Source organism: Natrix helvetica, assembly GCF_964273705.1.
Source record: "Natrix helvetica genome assembly, chromosome: 3".
In the NCBI taxonomy this organism is placed as follows: domain Eukaryota; kingdom Metazoa; phylum Chordata; class Lepidosauria; order Squamata; family Natricidae; genus Natrix; species Natrix helvetica.
In genome coordinates, this window is record NC_138549.1 from 59,580,502 (window position 1) to 59,600,484 (window position 19,983).

Sequence of the window (19,983 nt, forward strand, 5' to 3'; positions counted from 1 at the left end):
AAAACTATTAAATGATATTACTTAGTAGGAGATAATAAATATAGGGCAAAAAGAAATGTTATTTATGTTTAAATGGACTATTGGAAAAATGGTAAAGGATTATTGAAAGAAACTAATATTGTTGAAGTTGGAAGATTTGAAGTTATATATTTATTTGCATTACTATTGTTTAAGTGGCTTAAAAAAGACTTGACCCAGTCAATGTACTGTCCATAAAATATGAATGTTTAATTTTTTATTATATATATATAATAAAAAGAAGTAATTGAACTTGGTCCTTGCCATTTTTGGAGACAGCCAGATCAGTCTGGCTAGCAACAGTGCTCAAAGTGCAGATCTTACCCATGGGGGGAATTGACCTGCAGCAAGCTCGCACACACTTGGATCCTTCATACAGCTCTACCCTTTCCAGCCCTCGCTGTGGCCCCAGGTCCTCTAGCAAGCCTTGCCTGCAGAGAGCTGCTTCTGCCTATGCCCACCAGCGACATGCAGCCCCCGCACTCCAAAGACTAGGGGTTGGGCTGGTCTCAGAAAGGACCATTTTGCAGGCAGCCAGAACTTGGCTCCTTGTCAGCCACATTGGTGAAGGAGCAGGGCAGGGTTCACAAGGCAAATCCTTCCAGCAGACACCCATACACAAAGGAGCCAAATGAACTGATGGCCACCCATGAAAGAGGGAAGGGGCGGGCAAGTGGGTCTGGGTGTAGCAGCCCTGACTCTGAGAAGACCTGAGGTCAGGGCTTAACCCCGACTTCTTTTGTGCCCCCACTCTGTTTCCACATTGCAGTACAATGCAATGCAGAGCTTGCCCCACCCACCACCGCCCAGATGCCATTTGCTTCCCCCAAGCATTTCTTTGCCTATCTGATTTCCAGCTCTGTTGCATTTCTACATCGCGTTTCTCACCATCATGTGCAAGGAAACAAGTTTGTGGGACTAAAAAAATTGTTCAATCAATTCCAACTTCTCGTGAGATCTTTTCTTGCGAAAAGTTGGAATTGATTGATTGAACTTTTTTTAAAAATCACTACCGTCACTGCCCATCACTGCTACCACCTATTGCCACCTCTGCACTCCCATTTTTGGCCTCTGTGCATCCTGTTTTTGGCCTCTGCAAGCCCCGTTTTCAGCCTCCGCATGCCCCATTTTGGCCCGCTGGGAACAGGCCAAAATGGGACATGTGGAGGTTGAAAATGGGCATGTAGAGGCCAAAAATGGGATGAACAGAAGCAAAAAAATGAGGTACATGGAGGCGGTGATGGCCGGTGGCAATCCTTGCAGCCTGGAACAGCTGCTAGGCGGTATTCCGGGAGGCAGATCCAACTGCCAATCAGCTGCTTGTGCTAAATCACTGAAGCTGACCAGGCTGTTTGCTGTTTGCTGCAAGGAGGCAAATTTCTTGGAGGCAGAGGAAGAATTTTTTTCTTGCTTTCCTCCCCAAAAGCTATGTGTGTCTTATAGTCTGGAGTGTCTCATAGTCCAAAAAATGCAGTAGGTTACAGGAAAGGTTTTTCAAAATGGATCTTCTTTACATACTCACCTTAAAGATATATTTTAAATAATCACAGAACAACAGATGTACTATTGTTTATGCCTGAGGCTTAAAAGTAATTACAGTGCTTTTAGACATACCAAAAAAAAATAAAAAAAAAATAGATGAGGCAATTGATTTTTGTCATCAAATCATACTCCCTGCTGAGTGCAAGTTTTCAGATTAAAGTGCCCTTGGCAGATGGTTGTGTAGTTTCTGCTTGAACACATCACATAAAAAGAAGCTTCTCAGTAATTGGTTCCACTATTGAATGGATCCCACCATTAGGAATGTTTACTAACATTCAATCGGTCCTGGAATTTAAAATCACTATTTTATATCCTGCTGCCTACATTGACAGAGAATAGGCCTTGAGCCTCTTCTATGCTATAATCTACTTCTTGAAGACCACAACCTACTTCTTGGTAAGTAGACCACAACCTACTTCTTGGTAAGTTAGAAAAAAGTGAGATAGACAGCATCACCATCAGATGGATTTGTAACTGGCTACCAAACTGTACTCAATGAGTAGTCCTTAATGGTATTACATCTACATGGAGGAAGCAGTGGGGTACCATAAGGTCCCATCTTAGGCCCAGTGTGTCAGAGTTCCAAGTAACAGCCCATAGGAAATCATGACTCCAAGGCAGGGTTCCTCAAAGTACAGATTTATTAGGCATGTCATATTGGCACAGCTGGTGAAACCCCAAATCTGAAGAAAACCCGGTTTTCTCCACGCAGATCAAATCCGAAATTCTTCCCCACATTACACATAACCATCACATGCCCCAATCAGATCTCTCTCCTCATCCTAGATGCCTCTCATTCACCCTCCACCAGGTGCTGGTGAGACTGTCGTTGGTTCCCAGGAGAATGTTATTTTGGCTAGATATCACCCTCTGCTATCTCTACTCCCCTCCCTTTCCCACAGCTCCAGTGAACCTCACTGTGGCAAACCTGAATGCTCTTCAAAGATGGCTCCAGGATTGACAGGCTGCCCCTCCTCATACAAAGAGGACATCCTAAAAAATGGAACACCATAGAGAATTAAACTGACCTCCCCCCTCAGCTTTCCCGACCTCCCCCAGACAGCTCCTTAGATTTCCGTGGGTACTTACCATGAAACTGCTTGACTAACCTGTCTGCTTTCACATCCCAGCTCTTAACCCAGGTGGCCTCAGACAGGGGGTAGCCCTTCCAGTGGACTAAATACTGTTGCCGACCCTTATGTAGGTGTGAATCCAAAGTTTTCTTCACTTCATAGTGGGTCTCTCCCTGTACTACCATAGGCTTTAGTGCTGCCTGGTCAACTGGCCTCAGCTGGGATCCTACTGCCAGCTTTAACAAGCTGTTATGAAAGACCAGATGCACTTTCCCTAGCAAGCATGGGAGACTAAGCTGAATGGTTACAGAGTTTATCACTTTCACAATCAGAAACGGCCCCAGGAATTTAGGTCCTAGCTTACTACTTGGCAACCTCAGCCTCAAGAACTTCATTGACAGGTACACTTTGTCACCAACTCGGAAAGGAGGTTGGAGGGAACAGCGCTTGTCAGCTTGTGTTTTATAGGTTTTCACTGCTTCCACTAGAGCTCATTTGGTATTCTCTCCCACCCTTCTTCAGGGATTCCATCCAGTCACTCAGGGACATGGATGTTGGTGGCTCCGTGGGTAGCTCTGGCATGGGGACAAACTCCATGCGGCTGTTAATCTGCGATGGGGTCAGGCTGTTGCTGCTATGCACCACATTATTGTAAGCCACATCCAAAAATGGCAGCACCTCTGCCCATTTAGATTGCTGGTAATCCACCTAGCACCTCAGGTATTGTTCTACCAGGGCATTTGTCTGTTCTGCCGCCCCATTTGTGCTCAGATGAAAAGCCAAGCTGAGATCCTGGGTGGACCCTATGGCTCTCAGGAACTCCCTCCAGAACTTCACGATGAATTGGATGCCCCTGTCAGAGATAACCCTGCGGGGGACCCCATGCAGCCAACAGATCTGTTTTATAAGCATCCAAGCAAACTTCTTGGCCAAGGGCAAGCCTTTGTAGGTGGTGAAATGGGCTTGCTTCAAGAATAAGTCAATCACAATCCAAATGACTCTGTTCTCGGGAGTTTGCCTATAAATTCCATGACAATTTATTCGCACAGCCGGGTTGGCTCTGCCACTTGTTGAAGGAGGCCAGGGGGTTTCCCTGGCTTCTTCATGGCAGTACAAGTAGCACAACTTTTTGTATAGTCCTCAATGTCCTTTTTCATTTTCGGCCACCAAAACTGCCACCTAGTTGGTGTAGAGTTTTTAGATAGCCGAAATGTCCCGCCTGTTTGGGGTCATGGCTGCGCTGCAGAATTTGGAATCTCAGGGCAGTGGGGATGTACAGCTTAGTCCCCTTCCAAGGCAAGCCATATTTCAGGGTTAGGACATCTTGTTGTCATTGAACCAAGGGTCCGTGGAGAGGGCCGCCTTCAGTGCCGCTGTTATCTGGTCTCCTCCAGTGGGTGGCTGTTGGACCCACCTGACTTGCTTGGAGGAGAGTTTGGGGGGCACCTTTAGTGACTCTAGGTTTTTGTGATCAGTCCAGACCTCAAATGGCACTTTGCTCCCTTCTGGGAAATGTCACTAGGTGAGGAGAGCCCAGCAGATGGCGTGGGCTTCTTTCTCCCACACCACCCATTGTCTCTCAGTGTCAATGAGTTTTTGGGAGGTGTAAGCACAGGGTTGTAGCTGTCACTGGGGGTTTACTTGGAATAGCACAGTTGCTAAGGCCACATCTCTGGCATCCTTTTGGATCACAAATGGGTGCTCTGGCTCTGGGTGCCTGAAATTGGTTCCTCGGCGAATCATTTCTTTAGGGTCTTGAAAGCTCATTGGCAATTTAGGGTCCAGGACAAGGGCTGACTGGGCTTCAACCTGGTACCCCCTCCTGTTTTTAACAGTTCCATGAGGGGGGAGTGTCACCTCAGAAAAAACAGGGATGAACTCTCAGTAGAAGTTGACAAACTAAAGGAAGCTCTGGTGCTGCTTGCGGGTGTATGGGAGTTGCCAGTCTAAGACGCTCTTTACTTTCCCTGGGTCCATCTCGATCCCTTCATTTGACACTCGGTAGCCTAAGTGGTCTAGGTACGTCTTGTGGAACTCGCATTTTAACAGCTTCGCGTAGAGCTTAGCTGTGAGGAGTTTCTTAAAGGCATGGCACAGTAGTTTGACATGTTCCTGTATGGTCTCACTGAAAATGAGAATGTCATCCAAATAGATGAGGACTCCTTTGTAGAGGTGATCATGCAGCACCTCATTGATTAGCTGCATGAAGACTGGGGGTTGGGGGCCCCTTGTAATCCAAATGACATTACTTTAAACTGGAAGCTGTCCACTCATCTTTTTCTTTAATGTGGACTCTGTAGTATGCCTCCTGTAGGTCAAGTTTGGTGAACACCTTCTCCTTCGCTAGGTGGGCTACCATGTACTTCATTAAGGTGTTTTCCATGCACACAGCATTAATTCCATGGAAGTCCACGCAGACCCTCATTGAGCCATCTTTTTTCTCCTTAAACAGCACCAGGGCTGCAACCCGGGACTTGGCTGGATTGATGAAACTGCTTGCTAAATTGGTGTCAATATAGCTCTGTAGCTCACCCATCTCCTTAGGGATCATGGAGTACATCTTGAGCTTAGGGAGCTTAGCCCGTGGCACCAACTCTATTGCACAGTCGGTCAGTTGGTGAGGGGGAAGGTCAGTGGTGTCTGTTGCCAGCAACACTATTCGGGATTTGATGGCAAGGGGGCGGATGGCTTCACTCACCACTGGGTTATCACAAGTCATTGGTGCTGTCCCCATTGGCTACAGGGGGGCTCCGGCAACTGGAGCCTCCTCGCTTCTGGCCAGGGGAGGGGACACTTTGACAGCTTGCTGGGTGAACTTCCCCTTCTTGGTGGGGTTCTCTTGGCACTCGCTGTTGCTGGGGTTCTGGTTTGCGGAACTGGAGCCAGGGCTAGACACTTGGATGCCTGGTCCCCTTGCTGGCCATACTTGAAGCACTTGATGGTTATGGTTTGCTCCTCCAGAGGCCATGAACTGGACCGACGGCCCAACATTTTATTCTGCTTTTTGGGGGAGCGGGCTTCCGGGGAGGGTGGACCTCTGGGTCAATGGCCATCACTATTTGGTACCACTCCTGTAGGGGGTCTGGGGTGCCTCAATAGGTGCACGGCCTTCTTGAAGTAATGGACAAAGAAGCGCTCCGCCCAGTCTCACAGTTTTTCCGCCCATTTCTGGAACTCCCAGACCAACTCTTTTATGGGGTGACCTCTTTGCTTTAGTTTATCTATCTCAGCCTCAGCTTCTTGCCCCTGGCTAATGTCTCCGAACTGGGCCTTCAGTTCTTCCACGAATTCGTCAGCATCATCTAGCTCAGGGGCTGGTCAGGTAGCTGGGCTACCCAATCGGCTGCGTTGTCTCCCCTGTTGTCAGCTACGGCTGAGACCATGTCATAATCAGATTGGTAGTGGTCCCCATAATGGTCAAGGTGGGACTGGATCCTCTTAAGAAAATATGCCAGCTTTCCTGGGGTTCCATCAGAGGTCATTCTGAAACATGGGTTTGCAACTGGTGGCGCTGGCAGCAAGTTGAGCCACTGCAGAAGGGATCGGGGCTGGCATCCATTGGCACTGCATCCACCACTGGCTGGGGTAGAAGGCCCAGCCAGGGGGAATCTGGCTAGCAGGTGGGAGCCTGGGGAGTGGCTGGCGTGGCTGCCCAATCGACCTCAGTAGTCCGGAAATTTCTCTTTGCAAAGGCAGGCTGGATTGGCTTACCGACCCAATCGCAGAGTTGATAGCTGTCAATCTGGTAGATTGGACCCATCGCGGGAAGCCTTGGTACAGTCTGCTCTGAGCTGAATGGAATGAAGGGGAAGTTCCCCTGGGGGTGTCAAGGTCCCCTGGCTTGGGAAGGTGAATATTGGCTGGGTCAGTACCATGAGCCCCTGGCCAGCCTGAGGTTGCTGACCCAGGCTGCTGACATGGAGTTGGGCGAATATCTCCAGTAGGCCCTCCAAGGTTCGGCTTCTCAGCAGTGGCTGAACTCCCCATTCCCAGGATTCATTGGAGTCAACTGGTGTCATAGACTTCCACTCGAATATGGCGGTGCACTTAGCCCACGCTGCAGCGACCTGACGCTCCTGGAGCACTTGCTGGCCAGCAAATTGCCCCTCTGCCTTTGCCTTCCAGTATGTCAGGATTGTGAATGTGCTGCCGGTGCCACACCAATGAAGTTTTCAGGTTGGCTCCCAAAGCCCGGGCTCCATGGGCCCAGCTGACACTTGAGTTCAGCGGCTGCTTTCTTGGCCGCTGAGGGCAATCCGAGGGTCCCAGAACTATCTGGTGAGCCCACTGGCTCCGACAGCTCCACCGGCAGTCGCTAGGTCATCCTCTAGCTGTTTCTTCTCTTCCATCTTCCCCGAGTCTTCTCGCTGCCCAGTAGACTGGGTAAGCAGCTGGAGCTCAGGACCCTGGACAAGCAGGGAACTGCGGTTTCTTTTTAAAAGGAGATTTGGGTTAATATCAGAGTTCCAAGTAACAGCCCATAGGAAATCACGACTCCAAGGCAGGGTTCCTCAAAGTACAGATTTATTAGGCATGTCATATTGGCACAGCTGGTGAAACCCCAAATCTGAAGAAAACCCAGTTTTCTCTATGCAGATCAAATCCTAAGTTTTTCCCCACATTACACACAACAATCACAGGCCCCAATCAGATCTCTCTCCTCATCCCGGATGCCTCCCATCCACACCCTACCAGGTGCTGGTGAGAGTGCCCTTGGTTCCCAGGAGAAAGAGTGTTATTTTGAATACATATCCCCCTCTGCTATCTCTACTCCCCCCTCCCTTTCCCACAGCTCCAGCAAGCCTCGCTGTGGCAACCCTGAAGACTCTTCAAAGATAGCTGCAGTACTCTTCGATATCTTCCTAAGTGACTTAGTTGAGGGAATAGAAGGGGAATTTATTAAATTTGCAGATGATACTAAGCTGGCAGGAATAGCTAACACCCTAGATGATAGGCTCAAGATCCAGAAAGATTTTGAGAGACTTGAACACTTGGCCCTAACTAAAATGAAATTCAATATAGAGAAAAGTAAAGTCTTACACTTAGACAAGAAAAACCAAAAGTACACATATAGACTGGGTGAAACCAGGGTTAATAGCAGTAACTGTGAGAGGGATCTTGGAGTCTTAGTGGACAACCAATTAAATATGAGCCAACAGTGGGTAGCAGCAGCCAAAAAAACCAATGCAATCCTAAATTGCATTAACAGAGGGATACAATCAAGATCAAGTGAGTACTAATACCACTATATAAAGCCTTAGTAAGGCCACACCTAGAATACTGCAACCAGTTTCGGTCACCACACTATAAAAAGATGTTGAAACTCTAGAAAGAGTGCAGATGATTAGGAGTGCACCAAGATGATTAGGAGACTGGAGGCTAAAACATATGATGAACAGTTGCAGAAACCGGGCATGGCTAGTCTAGTGAAGCGAAGGGTCAGGGGAGATGTGATAGCAGTGTTCCAATATTTGAGGGGCTGCCACAGAGAGGAAGAGGTCAAGCTATTTTCCAAAGCACCTGAAGGCCAAACAAGGAATAATGGATGGAAATTGAACAAGGAGAGGTTCAACCTGGAAATAAGGAGAAATTTCTGACAGTGAGAACAAACAACCAATGGAACAGCTTGCCTTCAGAAGCTGTGTGAACTTCATCAATGGAAACTTTCAAGAAAAGACTGGACTGCTATTTGTCAGAAATGATATAGCCTCCTGCTTGGGGGGGTGTTGTACTAGAATCACTAGATGACCTACAAAGTCCCTTCCAAGTCTTAATCTGTTAAAGTTGGATCTGTTATGCAATGTCTTTTTAAGTATTAGAAGTGTGTTATCATATCCTGATCAGTTATCAGCTAAGACCAACCCTCTCTTCCTAAGATATAGTTTTAAATTATTTTATACACTTCATTAGCCTAATTTAGAAGTATTACAATTTCTATGAATTCTTCTGGGCCCAGAATTATACAGTAGTTGAGATGGAGTCTGGCCAAAGCAGAATAGGGTGCAATGATTGTTTCATATAATTAAAAAATATGCTGATTCGATATATCCCTAAGTAGCATTTGCATTCTTTCAGCCACAAGAAATTCCTATTTGGAATCAGAACTATTCTAAGAGGTTTTTTTTTAAACAAATATTAATAACAGGTCAGGTATCCTCTATCCCCGTGATGGCGAACCTATGGCACGCGTGCCACAAGTGGCACGCGGAGCCATTTGTAAGGGCACGCGAGGCGCTGCCCTGTCAGCTGGCCAGCGCGCATGTGCGCGCTGGCCAGCTGAGTTCACCTTTTTAAAAGCTATTTTTCGCCTTCCCCAGGCTCCAGAGGCTTTATAGGAGCCTGGGGAGGGCGAAAAGAGCCTCCCCCGCCCCCCTGGGAGGCTTCAGGGACCGTCCCTGAAGACTTTGGAACGCTTAAAACCACCCTCTGAGCAAACCGGAAGTGACTTCCGGATTGCTCGGAGGGTGGTTTTAAGCGCTCCGAAGGCTTCATGGAAGCCTCCGGACAGTTCCTGAAGCCTCCGGAGGGCCTCCAGGGGGTCGGGGGAGGCTCTTTTCGCCCTCCCCAGGCTCCTATAAAGCCCCTGGAGCCTGGGGAGGGCAAAAAAAAAAGTAAAAATGGGGGGGGTTTCGCGCGTTGTGCGCGCATGCGCACTGGGGGGGGTTCGCGTGTTGCATTATGGGTGCGGCACGCCCACACTCGACCCCCCTGCGCTTCCCCCACTTGTGGCACGCGAGCCAAAAAAGGTTCGCCATCACTGCTCTATCCCAATGGTTTTCAACCAATGGTCTGCGGTCCGCAGGTTCACAGGACATCTACGGAGGCTTGAAGAAATGTTATGATTTAAATCTTGAGTTAAGTCTTGGTCTGTGGCCATTAAATACCTTTTAAAAGGTATTTAAAGGAGGTCTGTGAGGAAGAAAAGGTTAAGAATCCTTCTCTATCCCATATTTAAACATTCAGTAATGGTTTTCCAGAGGAAGAACTTTGAATACGTCAATGCTGAATTTGTTAATTTCATGCCATTTCTCTCGCCTGCTGAGATTATTTTGAATTCTATTTCTGCTTCCCGGCTACCCTACCCAATTACATCTGAAAATTTGATAAGGATGCTTTCCAATTTTGCATTCAAATAATTAATTAAAATATCCATTGTTATGCCATTCAGCCAACATTTAGCAAGCTTGATAATCAGTGTGTCAAGTAGTACATCAAAATCTTTATTGAAGATGGTACTAAATATACAGCATTCTCATACTTACACACCTCTTGTCCAAATATTTAGTATGATAGTTTAGTTTAGTGTAGTGTAGTGTTAAATCTGTTCTAGCTAAACTAAAACCGGGCACCAACACTTAACTATCTGAGAAGATAAAATAATTTTAAAAGTTGTGAATATTAGCCTCCTCTTAATTAAGAGCCTTGAGGTAACATGTAGTACACTTAAAACATATTCTTTTTTTCAAAATAAGAGGGTGCATAGTAAGCCTAAAGGACCAGCAGCTGCATTCAAAAGACAGAAATAAATGCCAAAAATGGGTGAAGCAATTTCAAGCAATCCCAAAGTGTTCTTTCAAATGTGGTGAACTTTGTCAACTTCTGCACTTATTCTTGCTTTTTGTGTTTTCATTGGTGGGATGAAAAGCACTTGCCCAAGTTTCTTTGCTGCTTTATGAATCTTCTGCCTATCTCCCTCTTGTCGCTGCTTTAACTGTGCCTTCAATCTTGCTTCTTTCTTTTTTAGAAAACTGATCAGATCACTGGCAGTGATTCCTTCACTGGCTTTGGTAGGTGCTGCTGTTCCAATAGCATCCATTTTACTGTTCTTTAAACACTTTTTTTTATAAACAAGTCTATATGGACCATGCAACATATTGCTTCCACAGGTATTATTATTGCACTTAAGGTCAGAGAATTTCAGCTCCACAATTTCTTGTACTTTCCTTACAGCCATGCAGACATCTTCCACTCCTTTTTCTTGCCTTGTTCTGACCTATAAAAAGGAAATTATAATTAGATTGGTAAATGTAGACTGTACAAGTGCAAAGATGGCATAGACACATCATGACTACCCAAGTGGTGGGTTCCAGGTGGTACGCCCCGATACAGGTGTACCAGTGCCTGTTGGGAGCAGCAGGCACCGTTCCTTTATGGTGCTTCGGAGGGCCCACCCGCCCACCTGTGTTCTTTAGCTGTATTTGACACAACTGGGCCATTTGTGCACACGCACGCAGCATATAGCGCCTGCATGATGCTCTGCCAAGCAGCTGGAGCATCAAGGGCAGTGGGTGCACATGCGTGCATGCATGTGGTGGACACCCGGCCCCGTTGTAGTGTACCAGTTGCGATGGGATCTGGAACCCACCACTGGACCCCACGAATCCTGATTAATGGAATAGTGCTATTCTGATTCTATTTATATGCAGTAATTTTTTGCTATCTGAAATTTTTAGATATTCAGGTGGCTGTTACACCTGAATAGAAGTCCCTCTATGAGGAAAATGGGTTGTTTCTAAATTTTAGAAATAAATATAAAAATAATCTAAAGATGCACAAAATATACATTATGAAGTTGTCATAATTTCCTATTATCATATTAGAACAAAGGTAACATATTTTTGTTAGTAATATGCACTGTTTGCCACTTCAGGGTTTAAAGCAAAAATAGGATATGCAGAGTTGAATATTTTTGAAGCTGAAATAAATTACTTTTTTGTTTTGATTTGTTTTAAGACCCTATTTTGAACATTGCATTAGGACAGCTATTGAGTTCTTTTCCTTTTTTCCAACCTAACCATGATGTCCCTACTATTATTATTGCTTTAAATAGGATGGAGGGTATGATAGTGGGAACAACAGAGGGAACAACATGATTGTGTGTGGGGAGAGGAGAGATTTACAGCTGAAAAATTGCTGTTCTGTTTGGTTAGTTACTACTGCTTTAGAAATTCATTGCCATAGGAAAGTTAAGAATTTATGCTGAGCTATATTATGTACTGTTCTTATTTTGGAAGTAAAGGATGCCTCCCACAAACATGGAGGTATGTTTATGTGTACAGCAGTATTTAACACAGAAATCTTGTATAGCTATTGAGATTGCATAAAGGAAAATATGATGTTTATTTACTTAGTTTAGTAAGATTTGAGTCTATGTGCATTATATCTGCATCTCTTGTGTCCTGTTGAACTTCCAGAGTGCATTTTAAAACTTAAAAGATTTAAAAGTTATTCAAATTATTTATTAAAGATATTTCTGCACCCCAAATGATATACTTCTGGGTGGTAGACAGAAGAATTCCAAAAAGCAATCTCCCAAATATATTAATTCATAACAATAAGGCAATCTGGAAGAAGTATACGATCTACAATCCATCTATGATCCATTTCAGTTAGGTTTAAGGATGGATCATAACACTGAAATGGCTTTGTTCACAATGGTGGATGATCTTTAATTGCCTCAAGATGGGTGCAATGCATCTACTCTACTCTAGCTTTCTTTGACCTCTCAACTGCCTTTGATTTCATTGGCTATGGTATTCTTCTCAACCAGCTTAGGACGATGGGAGTGGAGGGACCTTTTTGCAGTGGTTCTCCTCTTTTCATCATGCTGGCCTCCAGTTGATGTTTGTCGGGGTGATAAGTCTAGTCCATGATGCAGAGTACTTCAAAAATCTACTTTCTCTGCGCTTTTCTTTAACAGCTAAATAAAACCATTGGGAAAGGCCATCTGCCAGCATAGAGTACAATATCATCAGCAGGTTGATGATACTCAATTGTACATCTTTTTAAAATATATATATATTTATTATTTTTACATTTAAAAACAATACAATACCGTGGAGTCGGAGTGACCATACATTCACGTTATATACAGCTAGTTTCAACCATTAACAGTTAAACTACTTGATACATTGTCTATTCTTCTGTTCAATCACAATATATACATTTGTTCCAGTCTTGTCATCTTGTCTTATACCAATCATAAAATCTATTCCATACCACAAAATATTCTGATTCCTCTTTATTTTTAAGTTCAAGAGTGAGCCTATCTGCTTCTGCACAGGCCAACACTTTTCTGATTATATCTAGCTCTGATGGTGTATTTTCTTTTTTTCAATACTGTGCATAGGTTATGCACGCTGCAGTTAGTATATGTATAATTAGATAAAGTGTATCTTTCTTAAACCCCTCCAGTATTAGGAGAACTAGGAGAAAAGTTTCTGGTTTAAACATAATTTGTTCTCCCACCATTTGTTCTAACCATGATTGAATCATTTTCCAATATTTTTTTGCCTCATTGCACGTTCACCACATATGATAGAAAGTGCCTGGTGTTTTTTTACACTTCCAACAGTTTGGGACCAGATTTTTGAACATTTTGGAAAGCCGTGCTGGGGGGAGATGCCATCTGTAGAACATCTTATAAAGATTTTCTTTATACGCCGTAGCCAATGTTAGTTTCTGATTAAGTATCCAAAGTTTTTCCCACTTAGCCAATTCCACATTGTAACCGAAATTTTTCGCCCAAGCGACCATGGTTTCTTTGACATGTTCCTCCTCTAGCTTATATTCCAACAAGAATCTATACAGCACTTTGATCAGTCTATTTTCTGACTGTATCAAAAGTTTATCTAATATTGTGTAGTCTTTGGCAATACCTTTGTTCTTCCTATCCTGTGCATACCTTGATTGTATCTGTAAATAAGACCACCATTCTACTTGTACTCCTAGTGATGTCAATTCTGATCTAGTTTTGAGCTCCCCCTGTCTGTTCAATAACTCTTTATATGTGACTATATTTTCCATATTGATTAAATTTGGGTGTATGTGTATGCTGAGTACACAGAGGAATTCCATGACCTGGCATGTCACCTGGACTGGCCATAAAAAATTATTGTGAGCTACTTCAAAGATGGGGTCAACGACGTATATACCCCTGCATTGCGAGGGTCCCCCAGCCCGTCTCCATGACTGGTAAATGGTGGCTGAAGAATTGGAAATCGACCAGACCCGAAACAAGAATTGCTTAGCCCAGGCATGGAAGAAGTCATTCCTGGAGAGAAATTGAGAGGCGACCACAGCACAAGCCCAGCCAGCGTGATCCACCGCCTGCCCTCAAGTGTGGCAAAGAAGGTCACTGAGCTGCAGACTGCCACACCAACTGCCCAGCGAAGAAAGCAGAACAGAACCAAGGGGAAAAGCCCATGAAGCTGCCACACCACACAAGGGAAACGGCACTGAAAGGGGATGTCATATATTCACCCCCTCGCCCAAGAGGAAGGAGAGAATTCTGACCCTGCTGGACAATGACCCAGGGCTAACTGATACTAACTCCGATGAGGACTCTTTGGTAAGTGATCCAATTGTGCCTGTGACTATGCCCGCAGAACTCCACCCCCTGGGGTCAGAGCAGAAAGCAACCCTAAGGGCCCTTTTACACTCGGGCTGCACCAGGTGCCTAGTGAATCTGACACTGGTGGAGAAGCTAGGCATCTGGCTAAGAAGATTAAAAGTTCCAATCACATTCTGTCAGCTAGACTGTTCCGCCGCAGGAGGCATTCCTGCAATCTTTGCCACCGTACCCATAGATGCAGAGGGGAACCCACACTGAAACTTTAAGCTTTATAGTCATACTGGGGATGCAAACACTAGTTCTGAGGCTAGCCTGGTTGAAAAAGTGGAACCCATGTGTGAAGTTCCCAGAAGATTAATTTATTTATGAGCCTCGAGGCAAAGTTCAAAAGAAATCCATTCATTTATTAGGATCAATATTATGGCATGTCCTTCTGTGGAGCCGAAACTGATTTTCACTTAATGGCATCTGAACTTTACCCCCGTGTCCCCTCCCCTCTGCCTTGGTCATAAACCCCAAGAACTCATCATTGCTAATGTCAGAATTTAGGAAACTCAGTTGCTCACAATTACTGATATCACTTTCTTTGCTATCTTCATATATGATACTGGTACTATCTTCAGTTCCATCTAAGGAATTGCTAATGCCACATTTTTTGAATGACTGTGCAATGATTTTGTCCTTCACTGAGTGCCATGATGTTTTAACCCAGTGATGGCTAAACTTTTTTGCATTGAGTGCCCAAACGTGTACGCATACGTCGTAGCACCGGAAACCCGAAGACCAGTTGGTCAGCACGCATGTGTGCACTGGAAACCAGAAGAGCAGCTGGCAAAGGCACGGTTGCCCAGAGAGGGCTCTGCGTGCCACCTTTGGCACGCATGCCATAGGTTCACCCTCATCGTTTTAACCCATTCACAAACTTGAGTGATAGTGTACCTCTTCATTTGTCCAGTAGGTGTCAGGTCATGATTACCAGCAGCCATCCAGTTGTTCCACTCTTCTTGCATATAGACTTTAAATGGTTTGTTGATGGAAACGTCAAGAGGTTGCAACGGGCTGGTAAGACCCCTAGGAATTACAGCTAGATGAGTCTTTGCTTCTTTAAATCTCTTTTTTGTGGTTTTGCTAATATGTTCTCTAAACTGGTCGAGCACTAATAAAGCAGTTAGGACCACACTTTTTCAACCCATACTCTCATTCCAATTTTGTCCATGCACCGTTTCTCATGAATATGCATAACTCCTGATAGAATCACTTCTTTTGGAAAGGTTTTCCTTTTGAAAATTAACATCAGTGGCAATTTGGTGCTGTCTGCACAGCAGGACAACACAACCATGTAAAGTATTTTCTCATGTCCTGAGGTTTTATGTTATGGTTTTGGCACCTTTCAGATTAACAGTCTTATTTGATGGCACATCAAAGCTTAGCAGGTCTTAATCCACATTCCCAATCTGGCCAATTTCAAAATTATTTTTCTTTCTAGTGTCTATTACAAATTTATGAAAAACAGAATCTTAGATTCATATTATTTTTGCATTTTTATGCAATTCTAGTTTTGGTGCACATAGCAATGCTATATTGCCTCTTAAATCTGTAGCACCTAACTGTGGCCACTTTACATCAAGCCCACAAAAATTGTGCTTACTTTTATCTTTTACTTTTTGCAGCTGATCCACCTGTTGGAGGTGGCCCAAAATGTCTCTGCTGCTCTGTTTCCATGTTCCTCAGCATATTTCACTACTTCCAGTTTAAAAAAATGTTATATGCTAATCTTTTCTGGTTTGACATTCTTGTATGTAGCGCGAGGAGGTACCATAGTATTTTTCTGCAAGAAAGAACTGTCAGTGGTGCACTTTATTGTTATGAGTGCACTGTAGCTGAAAACATCAAGGAATTACACACTATTATAGGGCATCTGCTCCAGACATACTGTTATGGGGAACATGTTTAAAGTTTTACCTTTCTAGGGGAAAGTTTATAAAGAGAACACTTTATTAGAGGATACTTTCCTAGGTACTATTCATAGGACCGTATTTTGTTTCTGCAGTGCCCCTTACATCGCCATGTACCAGTATGCGTGTATGTGTGAAAGTAAAAACAAAGGAATGGTAGTCAGATTTCAGATTTTAACCGTGCCAGGTGAGCAGATGAGACTTTCCCCAATGGACGCTTGCTTAAATGGATGCTTGCTCCGATGATCCAGGCAGCTTGGATGGCCATTCTCCCTCCTCCGAGTGTCTCTGCCTTCCATTGCTGCCAGAGGTACCACAAAAGTGTCCAGCAAGCCTCCCGCAAGCCTCCCATGAGTCAGGCAGCTGGGATCGTCAACTCGCCTCCTTGGCTCGTGCATTATTGCACAAGGCTACCCTGCCTCACCCTGCTTCGACTGCTTGCCCTTGGCTAGTGGATCCTGGGCATTGTGCTGCAATAGAGAGGCAGGCATGAGGGAGAAACAAGGAGCAGGAAAAAGGAGAATGTGGCCTCCTTCCCTCAAGCTGGCTGCTCCGTTGCCCATTTCTCCATTACAGCGCAGTTCTTCTGTCCACAAAAGCCTCGTCTTTGATGACCAACGCTGAAAGACAGAGAAAGAGCTGCCAGGAAGAAGCCAGTCGGTGTTAGGTACTCTTCCTCCCCTGTACCATGCCACCTGCCACCCCCAAACTGCATCAATGACTAAGTGAGGGGCAGAAAGCCATGCCATGCCCAGCGATGGGGGATGAAAAAGGACAGCAAGAGGAGACCTGTCTCGCTACATGCACCCCAATGAAAGGCAGCAGCAATGCTGCCACTTGCAACCTCTTGATGTAGAGTATGCCCAGACCCACCAGTGGTGGGATCAACCAGTTCTCCAATCTGCAAACAAAGTTAAAAAACTGATTGGGCCGAACTGGCTGAATCCCTCTGCAATGCTACCTCAGCTGGGGAACATTGGAGCCTTTGCAGCCAATTGGCAGTTGGATGTACTCTTTCATTGATAAGAACCTAGCCCCGTGATGGCGAACCTATGGAACGCGTGCCACAAGTGGCACACGGAGCCATTTGTCAGGGCACGCGAGGCGCTGCGCTGTCAGCTGGCCAGCACGCATGTGCGCGCTGGCCAGCTGAGTTCACCTTTTAAAAAGTGACTTCCGGGTTGCTCGGAGGGTCGTTTTAAGCGTTCCGAAGGCTTCAGGGACCATCTGGACGGCGGAGGGAGGGGGGACTCTATAGCCTTCCTGCCATGCGTCCAGCACAGGAATCCGTCCCTCGGGGCTTTGCGCGGGCGTCGCAAGGATTAAGTCGAAAGGGAGGAGGACGGGGAAAGCGAAGGGGGCTTTGTTGTCTTCCTTCTCCTTCTCCTTCTCCTCCTTTCCCCCTCCGGCTCGAACACGGCACCGGGGCCCGGCAGGCAGCGAACGAGTCGGAACCTGCCGACCGGAGGAAGAGGGTGAGAGGCGGGTCCTGTGAACGGCGGCAGCAGCGGCGGCAATAGTCGCAACTCAGCGGCGGGCCGCCCCGTCTGGGAGGCAGGAGGGGAAAGGCAGCAGGCAGCCGACTTGCGACTATTGAGCACGATGCGGCACGGCGCCGCCCGAGGCCAGGATCGAGGCGGCTGCACGGCCTGCCTGGCGTGGCGCGGCTAGAGGAGGAGGAGGAGGAGGAGGAGGAGGCGAGGGTGGCGCGGCCGAGGCCTGACGGACTTCCCTTCGGCCGAGCCCGTCCTGGTGGCGGCGGCGGCAGCGATGTGAAGGCCGGGCCCTGGCGAGCGCGCCAAGGCTGGGCGGAGCGGTGCAAGGACGCCGGGCCTAAGGCGCCATGCGGCGGAGGCGATCCGGGCCCGGGCGATGGAGACGCACGTCTCGTCCCTGTGCAGGGACCATCCCGAGGCTCCCCTGAACCTTCGGAGCGCTTAAAACGACCCTCCGAGCAACCCGGAAGTCACTTCTGGGTTGCTCGGAGGGTGGTTTTAAGCGTTCCGAAGGCTTCAGGGAAGCCTCTGGACGTTCCCTGAAGCCTCCGGGGGCCGGGGGAGGCTCTTTTCGCCCTCCCCAGGTTCCTATAAAGCCTCTGGAGCCTGGGGAGGGCTAAAAAAGCATGCAAAAATGGGCGTGTTGTGCGCGCATGCGCACTGGGGGGGCGCGTTGCATTATCGGTGCGGCATGCCCGCACACGACCCCCCCGCGCTCCCCCCACATGTGGCACGCGAGCCAAAAAAGGTTCGCCATCGCTGACCTAGCCCATGAGTTCATCCAACCAGCATGACTCTGAGTAGCAGCCCGAGCTCTCTTCATAGAAAAAAAAAGATGGGTCTTTGGATGGGCTAAACACGGTCTGTTTGGAGAATATGTACCCCTTGCCCCTGATGAAGGACATGTTAACTCACCTAGAGAAGGGGAGGTCCTTTACTAAGCTTGACTTGCAAGAGGCATATTACAATGTCAGAATCAAGGAAAGGGAGAAGTGGAAGACCACATTTAGCTGCCTGCTCAGCTGCTTCCAATTTAGGGTACTTCCCTTTGGACTAAGGGGGCTCCCGTAGTTTCATGCAATTAATAAACAAAGTGATACACGAACATTTGTACAAAGGAGTGCTGGTTTACTTGGTGACATTTTAATCTACACCAAAACAAGGCAGAGCATGTGAAATTGGTTAGAGCAGTTCTCAAAAAACTGTGCACTACTAAACTTTATGCCAAGCTTTCCATCAAGATAAAATAAACTACTTGGGTTGCTTTTGTTGGCCCTCTGTAGTGGCAACATGAGCCACTGGAGTTCTCTTGCGTGGAGCCTCGCCCAGGGAACCACTGATATGCAGGAAATTATCTTGCCTAATAACTGGGACAGATGAAGTACTGGAACTCGCCTTTTCCCCTGTACCTTGAGAACTAGGGCCCTTAAGCTGTCTGACCTGTCCTGTGACAGGAAGATCCTGCAAGTTAAGATGTCTATTTCTGTGCCTAGGTGAAGGAGCCTGGTGGTTCAAACCAGGCTGGCTTTTCTCCAGGTTCACTGAAAACCCATGGGCTTGGAGACTGTTCATAGTGGTACGGAGCTCGCAGACCGCCTGTCACCTGGACGATGGCTGAATGAGGATGTCGTCCAGGTAACATACTAGTCTCACCGGCTCACCGGTGAGAGAATTTTAGTAAAGGTCCTGGGTGCTGACGACAGGCTGAAAGGCATGTCTCTGTACTGATAATGTCGGCCTGTGTACCTCAGGAACCTTCGATGATGAGGCCGAATTGGTATGAGTAGGTATGCCTCTCTGAGGTCTACCGATGTGAGTAGGTCCCCCTACCTTATCCTGGTGAGGATGGTTTGCAGGGATTGCCTTTTGAACCTCCTGTAAGTCACGTGGCAGTTGAGGTTCTTTAGGTCTAATATTGCTCACACACCCCCCCCCCCCCGAGCTCTTCGGTACCAGGAATAGGATGGAATAGAATCCCCTTCTTTCCTGATCTATGGGTACCAGTTCTATTGCATTGATTTCCAGGAGATATTGAATCTCCTTGTGCATGAGCTCTCTCTTGGATGGGCAAAAGGAAGTGGGACAGCAAATAAAGTTCTTTGGAGGAAGGGAGGTGAACTCCAGGGCGAGACCCTGCCTCACCGTCTGTAGAACCCAAGAGTCTGACATGGTGAGTTCCCACTGGTCAGCGAACTGCTGGAGCCATCCCCTGATGGAAGACAGAGTGTTGGTCACTTGGACTTGCGGAAGGGCCTCTGGGAGGCTCCTCCTCAGCTTGGCCTGCAGTACGGTACTGCTGCCTGCCACTATTTCGAAAGGACTGCCTGTCCTGAGGCCAGTCGGAAGGCTGGGAAAATGGTCTGTGGAAAGATGTGGTTTGAAAGGAAGAATCAGATGCCCGAAAGGGCTGCCTCCTGAAGTAAGACTGGTTCTTCCTCTCCTGCTTTTTGCTACTAGTGGGAAGAACCTTCCTCTTGTCCTTGGATTCGACCAGGACTGAATCCAAGGCCTCCCCAAACAACTTATCCCCTTTAAAGGGAGAAGTG

General features: G+C 46.6%; 1 protein-coding gene across 2 annotated transcripts in view; it reads right to left on the bottom strand.

Moving 5' to 3' along the window:
- Positions 1–9,832: 9,832 nt before the first annotated feature.
- TEDC1 (tubulin epsilon and delta complex 1) overlaps positions 9,833–19,983 on the bottom strand; it is a 52,986-nt gene continuing 42,835 nt past the window's right edge. For both annotated transcript variants that reach the window (XM_081947989.1, XM_081947988.1), the window contains one exon: positions 9,833–10,626. In XM_081947989.1, coding sequence (XP_081804115.1) covers positions 10,207–10,626 — 420 coding nt within the window. In that variant the 3' untranslated portion in view covers positions 9,833–10,206. The remainder of the gene's footprint in view (positions 10,627–19,983) is intronic.